Source organism: Poecilia latipinna, unplaced genomic scaffold (assembly GCF_001443285.1).
Source record: "Poecilia latipinna isolate Pla-1442-1.1 unplaced genomic scaffold, P_latipinna-1.0 Scaffold1399, whole genome shotgun sequence".
Classification (NCBI taxonomy): domain Eukaryota; kingdom Metazoa; phylum Chordata; class Actinopteri; order Cyprinodontiformes; family Poeciliidae; genus Poecilia; species Poecilia latipinna.
Window position 1 is genome coordinate 99,648 of NW_015114015.1, and position 23,440 is coordinate 123,087.

The 23,440-nt window shown below is 40.9% G+C and overlaps 2 protein-coding genes across 2 annotated transcripts in view; one reads left to right on the top strand and one right to left on the bottom strand.

The window, feature by feature from the left end:
• Positions 1 to 23,440, top strand: part of wnt5b (wingless-type MMTV integration site family, member 5b) — a 78,138-nt gene that overhangs the window by 41,707 nt on the left and 12,991 nt on the right. The gene's annotated exons all lie outside the window — the stretch shown is intronic.
• On the bottom strand, positions 5,347 to 9,586 carry LOC106962321 (F-box/LRR-repeat protein 14). The gene has a single exon (XM_015056674.1). It carries the CDS (start codon positions 8,910 to 8,912, stop codon positions 7,710 to 7,712), a length of 1,203 nt encoding a protein of 400 aa, XP_014912160.1. The 5' UTR covers positions 8,913 to 9,586; the 3' UTR covers positions 5,347 to 7,709.

Sequence of the window (23,440 nt, forward strand, 5' to 3'; positions counted from 1 at the left end):
AGAAAAAAAAAAGGTTGGGTTTTTTTTTTTTTTTTTTTTTTTTTTTTTTTTTTTTTAGGTGATCAATTGTAATAGTATTGTTCTTTAGGGGTTATCTGATGTCACAATATGTTTTTTGTTTTTTTTTTACCTTCAAGAGCCTTCTACAGTAGAAGGAGGGACCGGGTCCGTTGGCATGCTTTTTTGTCCGTCGGCCATATTGGATTTAATAAAAATAATTTCTTGCATTTGCAGCTGACAGCCAGTAGTTGATAGTGTATTTTATGATGCATTAGTGTCCACTTCAGTGGTCTGTGTGCATTTATAACGTAAAAATCCACAAGAAGCACAAGAAAATGGGTTTTCGATAGCTGTCCACTGTAGTGACCGCTATGCATGAAAGGGTTAAATGACTTCATAACTAACTCTGTTGAATCCTTTGGGTCACTGTCCATTTGGAAGACCCATTTGTGTCCAAGCTTTAACTTACAGGCCGATATCTTGAGATGTTGTTTCAATATTTCAAGTATTCTTCTGCAGCAAAACGCGAACATGATGCTGCCACCTCCAAGTGCTACTGTGCTCATTATAGCCAAACACTTCAAGTTAAGCTTTACAGTATCTCCAAATGTTAGGATCTTTCTCCCTGAAGGCGTTTGTAAACTGTTTGTCTTGTGCTTGGGGAAATTACTGGGACACATTTTGCACAGAAACATGCTCATCTTTGGGTCACAGAACAATCTCCTTCATTAACAGTACGATGGCTGGTCATATTTACATATGATTGTTTGGACAGATGAATGTGGGACCTTCAGGTATCTGGCAATTGTTCCTAAGGATGACCCACACTTGTTCTCTTCTTCATATCTTTGCTGATTTCTTTTGATTTTTACATGCCACACAATAAGCAGTTAGCTTGGGGTGTTGCCTTAACATGCATCCACAGATTTGCCTTCAGTTAAGTCAGATGTTAGCAATTAACCAATCAGAAGCTCACAAAGCCGCCACATCATCATCTGGGCTTTTCCAATTTGCTTAAAAAATTGTAGTCAGTGTTATGTAAAAAACTGACTCTGGAAAAAATTGTAATTATTCTTGTATTTTGCAAATAGAAATAATGTCGTTGTCGTGACTGACCTGAAACAGAAAAAGCTCAACCTAGTGTATTGCTTTGTCATCTGGGATAATAACTCAATGGTAGAGCTAAGAAAGAAGAGTAGATTTTAGTCTTATCAGCCTGTAAACACCATAAGAGTTATAAAAAATGGTGAAAACGACTCCAGTCTTCTCTGTACAGCCGACTGGAGCAGCTTAGCTCGAAAACACATAAAGCAGGGTTAAAAAGCAAAGCACTGGCATTTTTAAGAGAACATTTGCATGGACTGTACTTTCATGTGTTGCAGCCTTGAAATTTTCCAGAAGCTGCCCACCAGCTGTGGGAAAAATGAAGTTGTCAGACTGGACATTGTGCAGACCTCTAGCTGCCGATCACAAATCCATCGTCCAGCGTTTTAGAAAAAGCATCAATGAAATCCAAATGTTTGTGTATGTTGTTCAGATTTTATGTAATAGGCCTACAGAAAGTATTTTATAACTGTAAAGTGGAAGCATTCCCGATTTTGTATTCATCCTACTGTTCTCTGATACCCCTAATAAATCCAGAGCAACCAGTTGCCTTCAGAAATCACCTAATAAAGAGAAGTATAAAGCAGGGTCAGGTTATAAAAGAATAAACCAGCCGTGAAATTAGAGCTTTGATCAGAGAAGCAGCTAAAGAGGCCTGTTTTAACTCTGGAGGAGCTGCAGAGATCAAGAGCAAAGTCTGACATTTATAGACGAGTGGCAAGAAGAAACCCAATTTTCAAAGAAAGCATAAGTGTGAAATTAGAGAATCTTGTGCTTGCATGCAAAACATTATTTATGATTAAAAACTAACTCTTAAGAACACCATGATGGTGGCAGGAGATTTCTGGCATGCTCCCCCATCCTCCATCTAGGACAGTCAAGATGTCACAGAGAAGTTAAAGAAATAGTTTAATTGAGTATCTGTACTGGCTATAAATGTTCTGCTGTGGCCTTAAGCCTAAATCTGCAGCTTCACGATTTAGGCTTTTCTAGCTCGACCACTGCCTTCTAAAGTTATGCTAATTTAGAAATGCTAAATGTTTTTACTTCTAGGGTTTTAGGAAATGTTCACATTTGTAGAAAAGCTGTAGAAAAGTTTGTATTATTTGCAGGAGCTAATTAGAGTAGACTGGACTTTGTGGGACTGAGCCAGTTCAGCTTTTGTTTTTAAATGAAACTCATTATGGATTTGGTTATTCTGTTATAACTGTGTGTGTAATGAGCAAGTTTAAATGCTGGATTTCACACTGATTTTCATGACAAGAAACAATCACTACAGAATATTAATACAGCAAGATACATGTTAACATGTTTGGGGGGGTTTTATATGGAGATTAAAACTTTAATGTTTTACATTAAAGTTCAAATATTTGTGTTACTTTAAGGAAAAGTAAGTCCATTCAGTTGTTGTTTATTTTATGTATAGCAGATGAATACCAGCTAAAACCACAATGTGTGGAAAGTGCCTATTGCAGCCTTTTCTCACTTATTGTCTTAGATTTATTTTCCTCCACTTATAAGTAACCAAGAAAAAATGAGGAAAGGTTTAGCAGTTTTTGTGCAAAGCTCTCTTAGGAAGTAAAAACTGACATTACTTCAGTAACATTTTTTGATTTACTCGCAATATTCAGTTTTACTTATCAGATATAGCCGAGTGTTTGTAATACATCTTGCACTAGTCAGCTCTTCATTTTACAAGGGAGCAACAATTTAGCTTTTGGTGCCTGATAGTGATATTTTTCAACAATGGAAAGACTGGTAGCTCTTTTAAAACAATTCAAAATACACTCAGTGCTTGCAATGATGATCAATTCTGCAAAAATCCTGGGCTGAATTTTCTGTCTCTGTCCTAGATGCAAACGTAGCAGCTTCAGTAAGCAATTCGATTTCATGTTAAAATGAAATCTGTCCTAAAGATGGCCTGCACTGCACGCACATGACTCACAAACTAGACAAGACTAAACCCTGGCAACCTTCCTCCCCGCTGACGTGTCCTTGAGCAAGTCACCAACTCCCCCAGCAGCTCCAGCGGAGGTGCTCTGGAGCCGATCCCTGACCTCTGACCTCTTTGAGGAGGGTAGCGCACACAAAGAGGGATTCTCCCTGCAGGGATTAATAAAGTATCCCATTATCATTTGAATGCAGTCGATTGTATCTTTGTAAGTCTACATTTCATCCTACTGAAGCTTTTCTGCAGCAATACGCGATGTGACCTCCCTGTATCCATCGGGAGAGGGTCTGCACACCAAATGTCACATGATAGGAACCAGTCGGTTTATCTCGTATACCTCCCTGCTCGCTGTTCATCTAATGAATGGATTGCAGCTGTGTCCTCGCTAGTTTGTTCTTCTGCGGCCAGGATTGCAAACTGTAAACTGTATTAAAAGCACAAGCCTTTCATGTACTTTTGAGTAGTCATTATAAGGCAAAACCTTTGAAATTTTATTGCTGTTGTGGAAACAAGGGGGGGGGCGAAAGAACCACTGTTTCTAATATAACTGCAGATATAACTACAAAAACACAGTCCTGTCCCAGTAACGGTCATGGGGAGTCTGTTACAGGGTCAGATGAGTCCTGCCAATAATTAGAGGACTGCTGTAGCAATCACCATAAAGCATAGTGAACTAGCTCCTTGCGGAAGTATTGACACCCTTTTATGTTATTTATTCTGGCATTATATTGCACACAGCTGAGTTATATTTCCCATTAAAGTGACTTCTGGAGGAACAGATTGTAATTAGGTACAATTGCATGGCATTCTTTTTGAAAAGTGAAATTTTTATTGTTAGCAGATTTTCCTATTTTGTATTTATGTATCTCTGAGCTATGGCTAAACATGTGACATTTCTCTCCATAAGAACAAAATATCCCCCCCCCCCCAAAGGTTTCAGCAAACGTTTCATAATGTCAGACAACTTTGTTGCACTCCTATTGCACAATACCAAAGCCCCGCTAAAGAGGAACTTAAAAAACAGCAAACACTGACATTTTATGTGTGTCCCACTGGTCAACAATCCCTCTTGTTGGCCTTTATCCTCAAATCCCCATGGATGGAGAGTCAGGAGGGAGAGAATGCTTAAATGCTTTGAATGATGGTGTGGAATGCTAAAAGGAAGAGTGTGTGTGTGTGTGTGTGTGTGTGTGAGGAGGGGGGATGTGTGGTGGTGCTGGTTGGGTCCCCTGCCTGGTCTGGGATCTGGTATGCGTGACTGAACAAGAGGAGGGGGAAAAAAAGGAGGGAAAAAAAAAAAAACACCGAAACCTGTCCCTAACTTCTAAAAGTAGACAATGGTTACTGAGCAGGCCTGGCAAACCCTGTGCATGTGTGGTGTGTGTCGCTTCACACACAAAACACCTCCTGATGGAAAGCAGTAAGGGGAAACTTGGATGTGGCTGCAAAGACGCAGCTCAAATAATTAAAGCAAAGCAAAAAAAAAATAAATAAATAAATAAATAAATGCCCTTAAAGGTAAAAAACCTTCATAAAAATTCATTAAACTGAAATAATCAATGATGTGAATCTCATCATCTTTCCCCCCCCTAACTTTGCACATTCTGGTTGCATCTGAAGATGACTAGGATACTTTGATGATTAAAAAAAATCAGCAAGGCAGAACAGTTTTGCTATAATAAACGCCATGGTGATAATTAATTACACAGGCGCCGCAGCCAAATCAAGACGGCAAGCATCCATTTTGAGCCTCCTCATAAATAATAAAACAACAAATTAGATTTTTTTTGTTGTTTTGTTTTTGTTCAAGCCCGTTTGATAAGCAGGACAATGGTCCTAAATATGTGGGCAGCTATTTGGAGTCGTGTATTAAAATAATAAAAGGCCATATTGTTCTGAAGAAGTGCACCAGAGCTCATTGGGGAGGAATTTAAAACACCACAAATAATCCACACCGCTGGTTCGTTCATTATATAAATATCTTTAATTGTTTTTAACCGTAAGAATATAAAACAATTTAATTTGGGATTCTGCATTCTTTTTCTTTACAAACACATAATATACAGTACATCTCTTTATTGTCAAAGACACACACGCGCACACACACACGCACATAGCTTCTTCAGCAGGACGCACATCCGTTTATATTCATTTTCTTGCAGGTCATTGCATTACAATAAAAATGCGCACACACACCTCGGTGTGCGCGTGTGCATGTGTGTACAGTCTAAATCTGCATGTGTTTTTTTTTTTTTTTTTTTTTCCAAAGGAAGGACGGTAAGATGAGAAAAGGGGGAAAGAAAGACGTATATTCTGCTCGTTGCAACCCAAAACTCGAGGGAGCGAGGAAGTCGGGGGGGGAAATCGATTGCTATTTATTCTAAGCATGTCTCAGAATTGATTCGGAGGGTATTTTTATTCAGAGAGATGAAGAAGAGGGTACAAATGGGGGGCGTGGGGGAAAGGGAAAGCTGTGCACCGGTAAGGGCAACATGAATATGAGTGCGTCTGTACTAATGTGGGAAAATAAGAGCACAAGACAAACCCTGATTTGTTACGATTAATAAAGGGTAAGACATAGAAATCACTTCAATTTGAAGTACTCTGGACACTCATCTCCACCAGCATGCCTTACAAAAACACCTACAGCTCAACAGGACCTACAAGGTTTAACATAACTGTTATACCCTTTTCTTGTCCGTGTCATAAGCAGGCATGGCCCGGTTGTTATTAAGATATACCAAGATCTTGCAGCTTTGAAATCACTAAAATGTCACAACCGATCTTTTCTTTTCTCCGATTTAAACACCTTTTCAATAAATCTGGCTGCATGGAGGATAGAGTAACGCAGTGCTACCCCTACATCACTTGTCGCTGCACACTGCCAATCAGCTGGCTGGGAAAAAAAATGCTTCTGCAATGTTCACCTTGTTTATCAGAAAGACACATTTGGCTTTTCGGAAATACACAGACCATAATGCTGTGGGAACTAAAGAAGTGCCAAAAGACCCTTATTATAGAGATGCACCAATCTGGCTTTTACCAGCCAATACCAATTTCTGGTTAAATAAAAAAAAGACCTGCAAATTCTAATGTTTTTCCAACCTATTATTTCATTTGGCTTATGAAAACAACTGTCTTAGATATTTCTGGTTGTGAAAAACAATGATGGCGTGAAAACTGCAGTAAAACCACTCATGAAAAATGACTCATTTCAGCAGACATCTCCTCCAAAGGTGCAGCAATTAGGCCTTAACTGGCCAACCCCAATTTCTCTTTTGTGGCCTGACCTGCCGATTCTGATGTTTCCTGACAAACGCATAAAACAGCAAAAAAATATGGTGCAGCTTTTATTGATTATTGGGCGTAGTTAAGTCCAGGAAAGAAAACTATAGGATGACCAGATATCAAGTACATATCTCTAATTTTGAATGTAAGTTTTGTTAAATTAAAAAGTGCATCAAAGTACCTACTCTTTTGCTGATACATTTACAGACCAAAAAGTATATTCTATATTTGACCCCAGGATCAAGATGCATCTCTATTTTTGCTTTATCTATGTGTCAAAACCAATTTGCAGCAATAAGAATATTTGTTGCTTTACTTTTTTGAATGAAAGCAATGTTTATCAGTTTAAAATGTTTGCATTTTTACTTATCTTATAAGGAAAAGTGCAAAGAATCTGATACCGACCCATGCCTAGTCATAGCAAAACAATTATAGGTATTTTTGCCACGGGGTATGCTCTTAATCCTGCCAAAAAAGGACATTAAAGTTGGACTTTATCCTTTTAAAGAATGAAGCAAACACACAAGAAACCTTTTTTTGATGCGTGAGTTGGGATTTTTTTTTTTTTTTTTGTGAAGTGACGTCGGCTTGTAATCGGACTAAACTCCACAGAAAATGGGTGCTGTTTATAGGGTTAAATTAACAAAGGTAGTCAGATTGTGTACTGGTCTCCTTTCTCTGGCTCTGCTCATGAAAGAAGGGAGGGAGGAAAGGAGGGATGGGGGAGGGGGCAGACACAGTCCCTTTAGGCACATTTTCTACCAGTCTCTCATTTCTCAGCTTTCCATCTTCGTTTTGAACTGTATACATCCTTTAAGAAACAACCACATACGAGGTAGCCAAACATTTATTAGGCGTGATGGCTGTAGCGGCGATTAGTCATCAAATCTGAACTCGTAGCAAAAATAAATCTCATTCATAAGTTTCAACAACCTGTCTTTGCTTTGAATATATATTTAAAAAAAAGGATTTTGGATGGATGCAAGTGTCAAGAATCAAAGTGTTTTTGTAAGAAGAAAATTATAAGTCGTTTGAAAAATAAGCTAAGTTACTGCAATTCAGGTCAGATATTTCTTGAGATATTAAAACTCAGATTTGTTAGTGGGTTTCCAGGAAGTCTTATATTTAAGATACGAGTCTAGATGCTGCAGGGCCAACAGAATGAAAAGTTAAACAGCTGAAAAGAAGAGGCAGGTCAAATGGAAGAGGCTCACCTTACATCGGAGGATGCAGGGAGGGGTTTTCTCTTTTTAAATAAAAGAAAGCCAGCTGAGCTTTTCACCCTGACTCCTCCTGCTCCTTGTGACCCCTTTCCATCCAAAAAAGAAACGCACACACACACAAACACACACCAAAACACTCCCAATCACCTCACTTTCTCACTCTCCGTCATCTGCCAGAGTCCCAGGTTCAACACTTTAAGGCAGGGGAGCTGCGTGATTCGCTCCAGTCCCCTCTTGGTGATCTTGGTACATCCATACAGGTCGATGCCCACCAGCTGGGTCAGGTGGTCGGCTATGAGCTCCAGCCCTTTGTCTGTGATGCGCACGCACTGTCCAATGTTCAGGGTCCTCAGCTCGTGCATCTGCCTCACCATCCGGTTTATCCCGTCATCTGAGATGTGGCAGGAGCACAGGGACAAGGACTTGAGCTGGTACAGTCCCTGAGCAATGTACGCCAGGGTCTGGTCCCCAATCTTGTCGCAAAAGGAGACGTCCAGCCCGGAGAGGCGAAGGGTGCCCATCGCAAGGTGCATAGTTCCTGTGTCACTGATGTTGTCACAGGAGCGCAGGTTGAGGCTCCACAGGGAGGTCATGTGAGACAGGTGGATCATCCCCGCATCCGAGATCCCACCACAGAAGCTCAGATTCAACACCCGCAGCTTGGTAAGCCCCTTGGAGATATGCTTGAGTGACAGGTCTGTCAGCTTCTGACAGTCTTGGAGGGTCAGGTACTCCAGGTTCAAGCAGCCCTCTGCCGCACTCCGGGTCATGCCCGCCAAATGTCCGATCCCTACATCTGAGACATGCCTGCAGGACCTCAGATTGAGGCTCTTAAGTCTGTGGAGCCCCCAGGCTATCAACAGGAGCCCGGTGTTTGTGATGTTGCTGCAGCCGCCAAGCTCCAGCACCTCCAGGTTCTTCAGGTACTGGGCGATCCTGCCTAGACTGGAATCTGTGATCTGCTTGCAGAGACTTAGGTTCAGAACCCTTAGAGACGGGATCTCCTGCACAAACGCGTGGCCCAGTCCGTTATCCGTTAGGTTGTAGCAGCCAGACAGGTTGAGGGACTCTATGTTCGGCATCCCCTGGATGACATAGCTCAGGCTGCGGCGCAGGGACAAGATCTGGACTCTCCGGATCCCCCTGGCCTGTAGGCTGGGGAACAAGGAAGGATTTGCCCGGCGGAGGTGAAGCTTGGCTTCCACCCCCCTCCACACCGACTTGTGGTAGGATGCATCCCTCCAAGCGATGCACACTTGGGCCACCCTGCCTTTGTCCCTCACGTCCAGGTAGCTGAAAATCATGGCCAAAATTTCTGGGAAGAGGCACGAAATGTGCGTCTCCATTGTTTTTCAAAACCCAGGCATATAAGAATCAATACTCCACACCTCCAAGGCTGAAAAACGAACCCCCTTCTGCACTTGAAATTATGCAAAAGTAACAACAGTCCCAGTTGTTGTTTTTTTTAATAAAAAAAAAAACTAGAAAGCAGGAGTTGTGTGCTGCTCTTGTTTTATTTTACTCCTACTCTCACTCTGAACTGTGCAAAATCGATCCAACTCTCTCTGGTGCCACGTGATCCGGTCTGGTTGCGCAGCAGGATTCAAATAGATATTGTCAAAGTAAAAAAAGCAAAGAAAAACGTTAATTCCTGCTTGAACCCCGCTATCCGCCAAAAAGGAGCAGGCAGAAGGGGCAAAAGGAAGAAGGAGGAGGAGAGGAGGTAAAAGCGTCAATCCTTCCCCCCTCTCCCTCTTCTCTCAGACGACGCTTCCTCGTATTATACCCACAAAAAGCCTTCCTCCGGCGGCCGAGCGGGGATCCAGACGGTCGTACATTTCAGAAGGAGGAAGTAAGCGCTGAAGCGGCAGTCTTAGCGCTGCTGGTTACGGGGCAGCTCCATGACAGAGTGGGGGGGAAAAGCGGAAAAGACGGGAGTTTAGGTTGGCTTTGTGGGCAGAGTGAGAGGCAGAGAGGGGCGTCCTGAGCTCAAAGCCTTTGTCTGCTCTTTTCAAACCGACTTGGCAGGAAACCCGGCACTCTGGCAACACCGGAGGGGTCGACGCCACAATTGACGCTCACAGTAACTCCTCATAACTGTTTCACGTCACTAATAACTCTTACAGTTGCTCTATGAATACTTTTAACAGCGTAAAAATTTGGTTTGAGGTGTTTATTAAGCGCCAGAGTGTGAGTTTATTTCGTGTGTGAGTCTGAGCACCCCTACTCTCCCCGTGTGACGCAGTTGGTTTGTCCCGCCTCAGCTGGAACGGTGCGAACAGTTTCCCTTGGAAACCAACTTCTTACAATTCAGTTCACTTTGGGTTTTAACCCTTTAAACGGACCACACAGGAAACATTGACAAGCCAACAGGACAGTCGGCTTCTACTCTGTGTATGTGTCGTTGGAAGGTTGTTTCCCCCTCCATCTTACTGATTTTAATCGTTGTTTTGAGGAATTCCCCCAAACGGCCCAGAAACAGACACCGGTGTTCTTTGTTTCAGTCCCAGTCTGAGAGCTCCACTTTCCTCCATTTCCCTTTTCTTGAAATGGAAAGTAATACCAAAGAAATGAAGTCTATTTAATTTTTGTCTTCTTCAAGCCTGGATAAGTAGGCTAAGGGGGAAAAAGAATAGAGTATGGAAAAAAATTTTCTGCGTTCCCCTTCATTTATCATCCATTCTCCATAAAAAAAAATCTAACCATTTCATTGATTATTTTTGATATATTGACAGATGCCACAGAGAAATGCTCACTCACTCATAATTCAAAGAGTGATATTTCATTGCTACAGACACAGACACTGCTGTTTCAAAATAATTTGGAATCAAAATAACCTTCATTGTCCCACAAAGGGGAAATTCAGGTGTACCAACCGGAAGTCAAAGCTTGCAGATTCACATAAAGTTTTGAAAAAATAAACACACAGAAAGTAAGAATGACATACTGTAGATATGGTAAATTTAATAAGAAAATACAGTACATATGTTTAATCATTTACATTGTGTTATGGGGTACAAAAACCTCACTTTTTGACTTTAATATTCAATTAGGTTGTATTTTAAAAACAAAGGTTAATGTTATATTATTAAATAGGATGCTGTTTAATAAAACATTACAGTGACAATAAAAGTCTGAAAAAGTAAGTAATGTGATGCTAGAATAAATTAACTTGAAAAGAAAAAATATATATACATTCGAATATTTTAAAAACATGCTAATGAAAATCTAATTAATTTACTCAAAGTATTAGAGAATTGCATTTAAAATGAGCACAGGAATATCACAGTATTTGGCCAGGGATCCTTTTTGTATAAATTACTGCATTATCCAGAGCGTGGCATGCAGGTTATCCACCTGTGGCTCAGCTCAAATGTTAAAGAAGCTCATGTTGATCATCTGCATTATTAGTTATGGTGTCTTTCATTTTCCTCTTGACAATACAATCGTGAGCTTTAGTTTCAACCAGTTGCTGTCTTTTTCGTGACCCAAAGGGAATGTTTTTGCCTTTGGGCTTTTTCCTGTATCCTTGTAACTCTCCCCTGGATGTAATGTCTGCCCATTTTTATTATTGAATCATGAACCTCAGCTGAGGTATATTTGCAATTTCTTAGCTCTTCAGTGCTTGTTTTGAGTTTTATGGAAACTCTACAAGAGATAAAACCCAAGTTAACAAGAAGTTAAGGTAATGATGTTGATTTTCAGGTAGATTAATAAATGTCTGAGAAATTTTGACAAGATTGATAACTCTAGGTTGGTTGGTTAGAAGTTAATCGTAAAAGTTGGTATGGCAAATAATTGGTAAAAGTAATTGGTTTCAGAGTAAAATTAGTGCACTTTTCTAGTCAAAGTGCTTTTGCACTAGAACAGTGGTTCTTAACCTGGGTTCGACCGAACCCCAGGGGTTCGATGAGTCGTTCTCAGGGGTTCGGTGGAGCCTCTGCCGCGGAGGTAAAGACACACTTGTGTAAAGTCGTGATGACGCCCCGCTTGCCATCACTTGCTGCAGAGGATCACGTTACATTGCTTGTAATGCGGAGGAGCACTGATTGAAGGAGCTCCACTCTCAGCATGGATTTGAACTTGTGTCTTTAATTACTTCAGCAAAACTCACCGTTTTTACCAAATTCTGTAGCTTTCGGTGTACTTCTAAATCTGCTCCTTAGTCGCATCTTTTCGGGGTTCCTACTGCCTCTAGTGGCGTGGGGGTGGTAACACAACTAATATAATTACATTACTAAATCAGAATACCGCAAAGTCTTTATTATTTATTATAAATTTTTCATTCTCTTAAGAATATAGAGCTAATTAATTGATCTAAACAAGACCTTAAAGTGGTTCCAGTTTTTCTCGATGGCCAACCTGTTGAAACTGCGGCAAATTTAGGTTGTTCCTGGACAGTCAGCTCAACTTTGCTGAAAACACTGACTATATTTTGAAGAACTGCTCTCAGAGACTCTACCTTTTAAGAAGACATAGTGATCATGGGGTGACCCAACTAGACTCTAGTTGAGGCACCCCTATGTCTTCAATTTGCAGGGTGGGGGGGAAATATCATATTTTTTTTTTTTATCACAACAGAAGGGTTCAGTGAATGCGCATATGAAACTGGTGGGTTCGGTACCTCAAAAAAGGTTAAGAACCACTGCACTAGAACCACAGAATTGCTAAAGTTGTGTTAGACGTGCAGCAGTCCCTGTAGGTAGTCTGCGAACACAGAGGAAGCACAAGGGAAGTTTCAGCAAGCAAATTACCATTCCACTGTTGACAGTCTGTCGAAGGAGGACCATATGGCAGCTCAACACATCCAGCAGGCTTGATGAGCGACATGCGCGTATCTGCAGCCAGCGGGGCAGTGCCCTCTTATAGACGACCAACTGAAGCAGGAAGGAGAAACAGCAGGGAAAAGGTAAATAAAACACCACAACCACCCTGAATAATGACAGATAACATGGCCATTAAAGCGGATATTGGTGTTTTAGGCAGTGGGTAGGTGACAAGTCCCGCTGGAAAATGAAATCAACATCTTCATCAGGCTCATCAGCTGAGAGAAGCATGAAGTGCTATACAAATGTCCTGCTGGACGACTCCCTAAATAAATCATCACTGATTGTTGAAGCTTCACTGGACCTCAAACAAGTTGGATTTTGTTTCTTTTCCACTCTTCCTCCAGATTGCAGGAGGTGAATTTCTAACTTGCATCTAAAAAGAGGACAATTGGTAACAATCCAATCATTTTTCTCCTCAGTCCAAGTAAGATGCTTCTGATGTTATCATGAGTTGCGGAGTGGCTTAACTCAAGGATTTGAACTGTTGTACTTCTAGGTGTGTATGTTTACTGTGGCTCTTGGAAGCACAAATCTAGCTGCTTTGAGAAACTATCCAGGCTGCAGTTATCCTTCCACTAAACTTTCTGTTATTTCATATGGATTAATCACATTTATGCATTAAAAGTAAAAGCACATGCTATATTCTAAATATACAGGGAAAATATATTTCCCTGTATACCACAAACCTATAGTTGAGTTTAACATTTTGAATTGAAACACTAAATTAGATAAACTGAGAAAGAAACACCTTCGGATCAAAAATGTATTCTGTATTCTTGTATTCGGCATACAAATACAAGTGAATTAAATTAATTTTTGTGGCCTCACCTCACAACTAAAAGCTCGTTCTGATTTCCAGGGAGATTTGATTTCATATGTTCTGAAAAATAAATTACAGGCCAGAAGTGGATTGCTGAAATACTGATTAATTCAGTTGTTACTCTTGTTCAAATCTCAATATAAAATAAGTCAGCTTGGAAGAAGAACTTCCTTACGTAGCACTGAAAGCAATTAGTCCCTTCATGCTGCCTATTTTTAATCCCTTTATGCTATTTTTACATAAATTTACCTATTAATAGCCTCCTGATGTTGCACAATAGATCCGTTTGGTAGATATGTGAAATAGATTTTTACTTGCAATGCGAGAAAACATTCAGGATCCATCCCTCTTCTCTTTACTCATGTTCTGTACTTTCATCAAGGGTAAAAACAAAGTAGCTAACTGCATTGTCCCTTGTGGCTGCCAACACCTACGTCCTTGGTATTCAGGGGCAGAGTGCGTCATGCATTTTCAAAATAGCAGTCCTGACATGAATACCAAGCTTAATAATGACAGAGCAAACACCTTGGGTGGGAAAGTCACAGCGTCTTCCAGCAGAACATGGCCTAACGGTACTGGGTTCTGGTCTGTTTGATGAACCTCATGGGATGGAAGTGATGGAAGCCTGTCAAAAGCCACTTTATGGCTTAAGCAACATCCTCCATAGATTTGTTTGGCTTATTAAAAACAGAAATTAACAAATTATTGCACAACTCTTAAGTTTGCATTGATGGTGATATGTAGTGCAAATTATTTGCCACATACGGTGCTGGGAAAAAGTGTTTGTCCATTTTTAGATCTTCTATTTTAGCTTTTGTCTCACAATTAGATGTTTAATATTGTCAAATAAACTTGAGTTCAATTTAAAAAGTAAATAATAGTTGAACTTTTTCAGGCCGTATGGATGTTTGTGGTTGTACATCGGAAAAGAATGCAACCACTCAGTGTGAGAGTTGGTTTTTTTCTTACATCCTGTGTTAATTTTAGGACAGATGCAACAGGTCACACAACTTTCAGGTAGATTTCTGTTTTTCTCTCAAAAAAATCTCGGATCATCAGAATAATTTTTTTGGAACTCTTTTATGGATATAATTTCTGCCCAATCGCTCCTCATTATTGAATCATGTCAGGTCTGCAGTAATTTGCTGTTCAACATTGTTTTACGAGCTCATGAATTAGTATAAATTTTTGGAGTAATTTCATAGGCTGATCACTTCTAGGAAGGCTAACTATGTTCCATGTTTCTCCAAAGTTTTTCCCCTCCATTGTGCCTGACGGTTTCCTTGTGGATCAATGAAGCCCCAAAGTGATTTCTTCATGTAATCATGAAAAGTGCATTTGGTTTTTAGTCATTTTATCTTCGCCTTATCAATTAAGAAAAATAAAACTATACTGAAACATTTAACTGTGTTAAGAACTGAATAATTGTAGGAGGAAAATACTTTTTCGCAGTACTGGTTCACAATTATGAACTACTTTTTTTTTAATCCCTATTAATACATTAAAGCTTATAGTTATGATGTGACAAAATATGAAAAGGTTGAAGTGGTTCAAATGTATTCCTAGTATCAGTAGCTATACATCCCTTCCCCACACCCTGTGTGTGTGTGTGTGTGTGTGTGTGTGTGTGTGTGTGTGTGTGTGTGTGTGTGTGTGTGTGTGCGTGCGTGCGTGCGTGTGGCTGCACAGCGTGCATTTTTTTTCTTTCTGTTTTTCTGTCTGCCTCACATTCCAACTGCGTGTGTGTGGTGTGTGTGTGTGCCCTGCTGGGGTGTGTCATAGCCCTCTTAGAAAACCCGCTGGGCCCCCGCTTAGCACTCACACTGAGCGAGAAGGAGGGGATGGAGAGGTATGGAGGGACTTGGCGAGGGAGAGAAGGGGTCAGAGGAAGAGGAGGGATAAGAGGAAGGCATCAGTGTGTCAAATGAAGGTTTCAAAATCGAGCTCGAAGGGTGAAAAGAAGGTGAGGGATGTGAAAGTGAGGTGAGAGCATGATCCCCCAGATTTAGCAGGTGTGTTGTTTTTTTTTTTTGCTGTATCATCTCTAAACTTTCTCCCTCCAATCCTGCGGTGCGTTTCTTCCAACGTCTTCAGCCTCTCGTCTGCTCGTGTATTCGGGGCTTGTGTAACTTTGTGTCTGCGTTTGATAATTCAGGGGAGGGCTCTAACAGGATAATTGCTCGTGTCGACAACACGCTTCATCTGCACCCGCAGCCGTCGCCGGTTGCCAAGGTTACGTGGCCATGTGTCAACACGTTCCCCCTTGAAGGTCGACGCCTTCCTGAATGGATATTACCGTGACTCTGTAGATTCTCTTCCTTCTCCATGACAAGCAGACTAACAGAACTTTACGCAGCAAAAAGAGAGAAAGGCGGCGGATCCAATGACCTGGGTGGCCTGATCGCTGTACTCGCTGAATCTTTAATGTTCCCTCAGGTGTTTCCTCGTTCCACCAGGGCTTCACCTGTATGGCAGTGAAACCCGGTCTTGGTGTCTGTGTGTGTGTTTGTGTTGATTTGCCCTGTTCTTATTTCAGCTGTTCTTATTTACTCTCTACCAGTGCAAACATTTTACATAATCCTGCCCTGCTGCGGTACTGAACAAGGTCCCCTGGCCGTCTTAAATGTTCTCCATAGAGTCACTGCAGAGCTAACGCAAAAAAAAAAGTCAGTAATTCAGCTCCCTGTAAAGGTGTTCATACTTGTTTATCTTTTTACATAATGACATTTTATGTGTCAGAGTTGCAATATGCAACTTTTATCTAAAAAAAAAAAGTGTTTTAAATAGTTAAAATTGTTACTATGTCATGGCAGCATACTTGGAGACGGATAAACCGAAAAAAAATAAAAGTTACCTACTGAAATTTTAGTTGGAACTGCACAGAAAATGTTTGGTATAAGTTGTTTATATTTATATTTACTGAACTGCAAATTCATATTAAACACATGTTATGAATCTCACAATAAGTCAAAAACTGCAGAGGCCAGTGTTTGCGTCACATCCCCAACTCCAAACAACTCCTCATACATATTTAAAAGAGGCTTCTGACTCTGAGAGAATGACTGTATTCACTGGCATTACCACAGTTTTTTTTTTTTTTTTTTTTTAAGAGTCCAGGTTGATTAAATGTTATTGGGCAAAAATAGCTGGTGCAGCAGCTCTTCAGGCACCTAAAAGTCTAAAAGTAGTTGTTAGACAGACCACATAAAATCATTGGTACATTTATAATTTGAGAGAAAAGCCCTAGAGATAGATTTTAGATCATAGAAATGCAGGAAAGGTTGGAATCAGGGGAGATGCAGTAATTGAACTAGATCTTCCATCCCCATCCTTTTCCGCTCCGTCTCTTTCTCTTCGTACCTTATGTCCACTTTTCCTCCTTCTCTCTGATCCGACAGCTTGCCTGTGCATCCGACTCGCTACAGTAGGCTCGTGTTGTTGTGTTACACAATGCAGCCGTCCTTCTGTTTTTGCAGCACACTTTCTGCCTAGGTGTGTGTGTCTGTCTGTCTGCGCGTTTGCGTGTGTGTGTGTGTGTGTGTGTGTGTGTGTTGGTGTGTGTGTGTGTGTGTGTGTGTGTGTGTGTGAGAGTCCTCAGCGATGCTCGCCATTTCTGCCAGCTCTGCAGTCTGACATAGGAGATTTTTCAGGCGTGCACACTCTCTCCCACAGTACTCAGCATTTTGGCATTTTCTCAATGCACTCTGTCATCTGCTGGCATGAAAAGGCTGCATATTGTTCCGTGTGTGTATATGTGTTTGGTGTGTGTTTGCAAGCCCGTCTACATAGTTTCTGTCTGTCTGAAGGTGGAAAACAATGAATTTTTGCCTTAGATGAATAAAAAGTTGCTTACTTTGGCAAACCACTGTCCCTGCTACATGTAGTTTCTAATTGTGAAGTGGAAGAAAGATGATGCAATGTTGTGAAGAGGTGTTTTGCTTCTTAGAAATTTGTTGGTTTTGCTTTCTTGTCGGCTAAAAAGTCAGTTTAAAATGAAAAATTGCTGCGGCACAAATGACAACTTTTTAGACGTTCTTAGGTAATCTGAATAAAACCAGAGAAGAGATGCAAATTAGACCACTAGCCAACATTTGTCCTTCTTATTCCCTCATTTCATATTCCCAAACTGTAGATTTTAAATTTGAATCTTCTCTCCGAAAGTAATTTAAAATGTGTCAGTAGTTTAGGTGAAAAAAAATCTGATTTTTTTTTTTTTTTTCGATAGGTGTATGGAAAAAGCCTGAGTGAAGCACGGAGTTGCATGTGTCTGTTTGGACTTGTCAAAGGGAAGGGATCAGGAGGCTGGTGCTTCTCAGGGCTGCAGGGCACGGGGAAGTCATGGGACATAACCCAGCTGCACACGCCTCTCCCTGGGTGCACCGATCAGGGACGCGGCCTCGATCGCATGATTCTACTCCAGTGCAAAACAAGGCCAAGTGGATTTTCTCTGAAATATTAAACTTTTCTCAGCCTGGATTAACGTAAAGGTATTGGATTAAAGAACATCAAAATTTGCAGCAGAATTTTTTTCTTTATTTTATTCGTTAGCTGCATCTTTTTGCCTATGGGTCAAAGAAAAATCCAAAACTCTTGACTAAAATAAATTGTCTGGCCCTTCAGACTTGCTTGCAGCAGATGGAAAACCTGCACATCAGTGGTGAAGCCACTTGCGGATTAGTCTCGTTCCCTGCTGATTTTCCTCGCTTTGTTGTCACAATGTCTCCATTATGGGAATCAAATCTCCCTATACATACGGGAGGTTTCTGTGCCTCCACTATCAGTTGGATTCTCACAGACACTGTCATCAGTTTTATCAGTTTACCAGAGGAGGATCAGCACCTGAAGTCTTTTTTATGAGTTGCACTGCAACATTTCTCAGCCTGGGTTGTTAAATTCTAAAATGCACCCTATGAGTACTCCTTCTTCTTTTAACCCTCCCCCATCATTACCTGCAATGCCATGCAGGTGGGAAACATATTTCACAGGTAGTGCAGCACATACCCATCTACTGTACGTGTGCAGCCGGCCTGATCATGGTGCCGTGTGTGTTGGCGAGCTATCAGGCTCCACGCAGCACAAAGATATGCTGCCACCAGGATAATGAACCAACACTATCTCATCCCAAAGGGTTTGTGGGAGGCTCAAAACAGTCGGGGAACTCCCACATGTCATCACACATTAAGCGGAGCTTACTTTGTTCTTAAAGACCTTGCAGAGACGTTCTGATGGATTGTTAATGTAGTAGTGGGGAATCTTAGTGTGCTGTGAAATGGGCCTAAGCTCCAGATAAAGTGGCGCCGTTATTTTTATTGACGGAAAATTCAAATGTTTGAGCGGAGACTTGATTTTGTTTGACTCTGCGGCCAACACAGATCCACTTAAAGTAGCTAAAAAAAATTTTTGCTGATGGTGTTTTTAAAAGATTTGCGACAATCTGACATAAGCTCAGAAAAAACTGCTTCACTTTTTGCACAGAAACAAATAAAACAAATCTAAACAAATATCAGAACAAGCTTCTGACGTTAACTTGTCAGAAGCACATAGAAGTGTGAGGAAAGAGCAAGAAAGAGCTCAGAAGTGAAGCGACAGAACAAAGCAGAGTGCTGCAGAGAAACAGATGGCAAGACAAAGCAGAGAGAAGTGTGAGAACAAGTGAAAAAGAGACATAGAGGGAAGTACAGAAGGGATATATTTAGAGGGAAAGACGGAGAGAGTTTTAGCCTCCCAGTTAGAGGCATGACTCATCTTCTGCCAGCTGACATAAGGATGGATGGAGACAAGGAGGAGGGAGATGGACAGAGTCTAGGAGAGGGAGAAGAAGGAGACGGGAGGGGAGGGCGGGCGCAACGGAGGTGGGAGAGAGAGATGGAGGAACGGGGATGCAGAAGCAAGGTGGAAAGGAGTGATGGAGGGAGAATAAAGCAAGATGGGTTTCCATGTATGGTTGTGTTTGTAGCCGGAGAGAAAAACAAAGAGGCAGATTTAAAGCCTAAAGCTTCTTCAAAGCTACTTCCAACTCTGTCTGCATGTCCCTCTGGGTGTGTGTGTGTGAGAGAGAGAGAGAGGACAATTTCAGCTGTAAATTCCCCTGCAGGCGGCTGCATTTGGCAGATTGCTGCAGAACACGTGTTTATGATTAATAGAAATGCATTGAAAAGGGTGACACTGAGGAAAAAGAGCTTTAACGTGAGAGCAGAGGAGTTTAAAATGTTTTAAAGTCTGACATTAATTCTGGCTTTCAGGGCCTTTGGTCGCTACAGAGACTTGTCTCGTCTCTCTCCCAGAGGAAGCTTTGGCATCTTCGCATTCGGTGGTCCTAACACAAAGTGGAGAGTCACTGGTCTTCCACCCACGCATTTAATTTCAGTGGTGATCAGGGGAAATAATTTTACTAGTGGTTTGTGAGTGCGTGTTTCTATTGAGTCTTGATTTTCTTCAAGGGTTCAAGAAGAACTGGCAGGAGTTTACAGAAGCAAAGGAGACTCATAGAAGAGATGGATATCAAAATAGACTATATCTGTCTAATAGCAGAAGAAAATGAAAAACCAAAAACCTGAGATCCTCTCTAATGAATCATCAAGCCACCTGGAGCAGGTTACAGTCCTCAACGCAAATGTTCCTGGTTTGATTTCTGGCCGTTGCAGGTCTTCTCTTCTTCCTGCTCAACTAATGAATAAAGCCCACTGGTGACATATTACCAACAGAAAAAAAAAGAGAAACGTACAAACCCAAATTCCAAGGTCCACCAACGTTAACTGGAGAGCATGAAACTAAATAAAACGAGGAATGTGAAAGGAAGACAGCTGAGGGAAGAATAACGCAGCATTGATGCACCAGTACTAACTGGGAATATACATACTGGGGAGGAGAATTAATGAGTGAAACAATAAACGGATGAGAATAATGAGCAGAGTGGAAGCAGCTGAGAAAGCAGTCGGAGACGGAGCAATTTAAAAAGAACGACTAGCAGAACAGGAACTGAACACGGGCCGGAAACTAAAAAGCAAACGGGTTCAGTTTTAGTTCAACCCTGCATCCATTTTCCAATAAACTCTGACCATCTATTTTTTTTTCTGTTCCTGCTGTTTGAATCCAAATTCCCGTTGTTTTTGTGAACTTAACGGAGGGTCAGAACGCAGGCAGACGGGTCAATCAGGAGCTTCCTAAAAGCAGCACTGATGAAAATGCAGACGGAAAGTAAAAATACCTTAAAGGAAGCAAAATTCAGAATTATTCTGTGTTTGCACTTTACTGCTGAAGACTGAGTCTACGCCTAGAAAAATTTTATTTGTATTGTGAGTTTCACTCACAGAAATGTTGTATTAGTTTTTGTTTGTATTTTTAAAACGGCATCTTCACTTTCACAACTTTTACTTTTGCAAAAGAGCTGCGTTATTATTAATAATAATATTATCAGTTTTATGGCACAGTTTCAGTAATGTTTCCCAAAGGTACCTTTATCTTAAACTGTTAATATTAATGAAAAAAAATACATATATTAACATTTGCCATTAAAAAAATAACCTGTCTAGATGTCTCAGCGAAGATGAAGGTGCTCATAAAAAAAAAAACGAAGTTCGCTCTGTGCATCCTCAGCTTTCTCCTCCGCCTGAACTCTCTCCCTTTAACTAATGAGCAATCAATTTAAAAGTGACATTCATTTCCCAGAAATTAATACTTTGCTTTCTGGCACCAGCGGCTTCCTCGGGGCACCAGCTCAGCCTCCATCAGCCGACTGCAGCTGCTTTCCCTGCAGGAGGGGAGCTGGCTGCTGCCGCCGCTGCTGCCGCTCCAGTCTGGCACTGGAGGCAATAAAAAAGTGAGGCTGGTGTTAATCCAGAGAGGAGTTGCCGACTTTCTCAGGCATTGCTCCCTGTTGCACGCCTATTGCTCATATCCTCCAGGGACGTGCCGCCCTCCCTGCGCCTTCCACCCCTTTCTGCCGCTCTGGATCCTTTACATGGACACTCCCCTCCCTCTTTCACCCTCCACTCGCTCCCCTCCCTTTTCTTTCTTCCTCTTACTTTGTCCAAGTTGTGCCTTTGTGCCCTCAGCCCTCCCTCCCTGTCTTTGCCTCCATTTCTTTTGCTGAAGGGACGTCTGCGGCCCAACTGCTCCTCCTAGTGTCTTAATAGAAACATTGCATGTAGGATTCGAGATATATGAATCATTTTTGGTCCTTTATTCTTATATTTCCAAAGATTTAATTTTGTCTGCAGATCCAAAATGAGACTTGGAACAAGTTCACTTTGCAGTGTCTCAAAAGCTGGTATGGATTGTAAGCATAAAGGAGATTAACATGAACCCAACTGAATATAGGCCCTTATATCTGTATTAAAGTAAATTTTGGATAGCAGTAGATGGCGCTGTAATATTAGTCTATTTAATCCAATGGCTGCTACTGAATGATTTGTCATCTAATTGCTGTGTCCCTCTCTACTGACACAGATGTTTGTTTTCCTGTTATAGTACAGGACTGGCCATTGATGTATTTTAAATTTAGAAAATATTAAAAGGCAACATTTTATAACCTGCTTTGCCTTCCAAGCAGGCAAACTTTCTTGTAATCTTTAAATTGTCTTAGTTAGTAGTGCTATTCGATAAATAATCACACTTTTAATGCAAAGTTGACACTTTTAATGGACGTTTTGTGCAACTTTGCATTAAAAGTGACATTATTTACCGAATGACACGTCATGACGACAATCATAAAAATTCTACTCTTTCATTTTCATAACATGCGTTATGTCAGTCTTATGCACAATCTTTCAAATAAAGTCTACATACATTTTTAATTATTAGTGAAAAATAAAAATGTATCTGGTGGGTAGCAAGATGCCGTGGTGTTGGCTGCATAATTTTCCTTCCACTTCAATATAGTTCATGTGTCTGTGTTTGTATATTTGTAGCAGAATACATTGTAGTTTGAAGTTATGTGACAAAATACGTTAAGCCTGTAACAACAGCAGTTTAATGTCGGATATTGAATCATTGTGTCTGTTTTTAAAATGTTGAAAAACCTGGAAATGGCACTAGAATATGTCAGGGCAACTCGGAGTACAATTGAGAAAAAAACAAAACCAAGCAGCAGATCAAACATCTGAATAATAATTGTAAAATAAATAACAGTCAAAATAAAAAGACTGCATGAAAATAGAAACAATATATATATGTAAAGGTTTATTTATCTGTGGGTCATTTTTTCCAGAGTCATTACTGAATGTTTGGTGATAACTAAAGGTTAATATTTATCTTTTCCCAGATGGGGGCGCTGTCATCCTATTAGTCGTCTCATTTGAGAGGAGAAAACTACAAGAAAATAATTTCTTAACCTCATACCATGCATTTACTGTGGATGCATTTACTCTGCAACCGGTTTAAATGCTCAAAGATGAATTACACCTTTTTACCTTCCGTACCGCTGTCTCAATGTAGCGCACACACCAAAACTTTGACGTTTCTCACTGAGATCATTGAGAGTCAACAATGATCTAGCAAACGTGTATGGCAAATTATTTTTGAAGTATGAAACTGCTAAATAAACGAGGATCCAACCTGTTAATGTGAGTATCTGTGAAGTTGTCCTTTTCCTTCTTTTTTGAGCAAAACAGCCGGGAAGAGCTCATTACCAGCAGCGCTTTATGGATGTTTTGATCGGTTTCTCTAGACTTCGGGGGCCTCCCATTCAAGTCCTCCTTTGGCCGAGTGGATGCGGTCTTTATAGAGAGGCACTGAGTCGGATCAAAGAGCTGCTCTGCAGGTTCACCACCCACCGACCCGCCTGCAGTTTGTCTTATAGACCCGGTTATGAATTGAGGAGAGCTCGCTTCAACACGCCTTTTCTTTTTCTCCTGACCGTCTTGTCTGTGAATGTGTAGGGTAACGTGCCTGTTCCTACGTGTGTGTGTGTGTGTATGTATGTGTGTCTTTTTTTATTTTTAAACTCCAAAGAGGGGGAAGGATTAGGAGATTTTTGAGGCACTCACCTTTTACTCAAACAAATCATTCACTTCAGCTAATAAAAGGAATCTGACCCACATGAACTTTTAGTAAAGGCTGGTTGTTAAGCAAAAAAAAAAAAAAAAGGTTCAGCCCCCATTCACATGTATGGATGGATGGATGGAGAGAAGGAATCAACAACTGGATTGCCACACTTCAATCACCTCAGGCCACAATCTGTTGTCTACAGGACCTCAGTAAAATATTCACACCTCACATTTTGTGA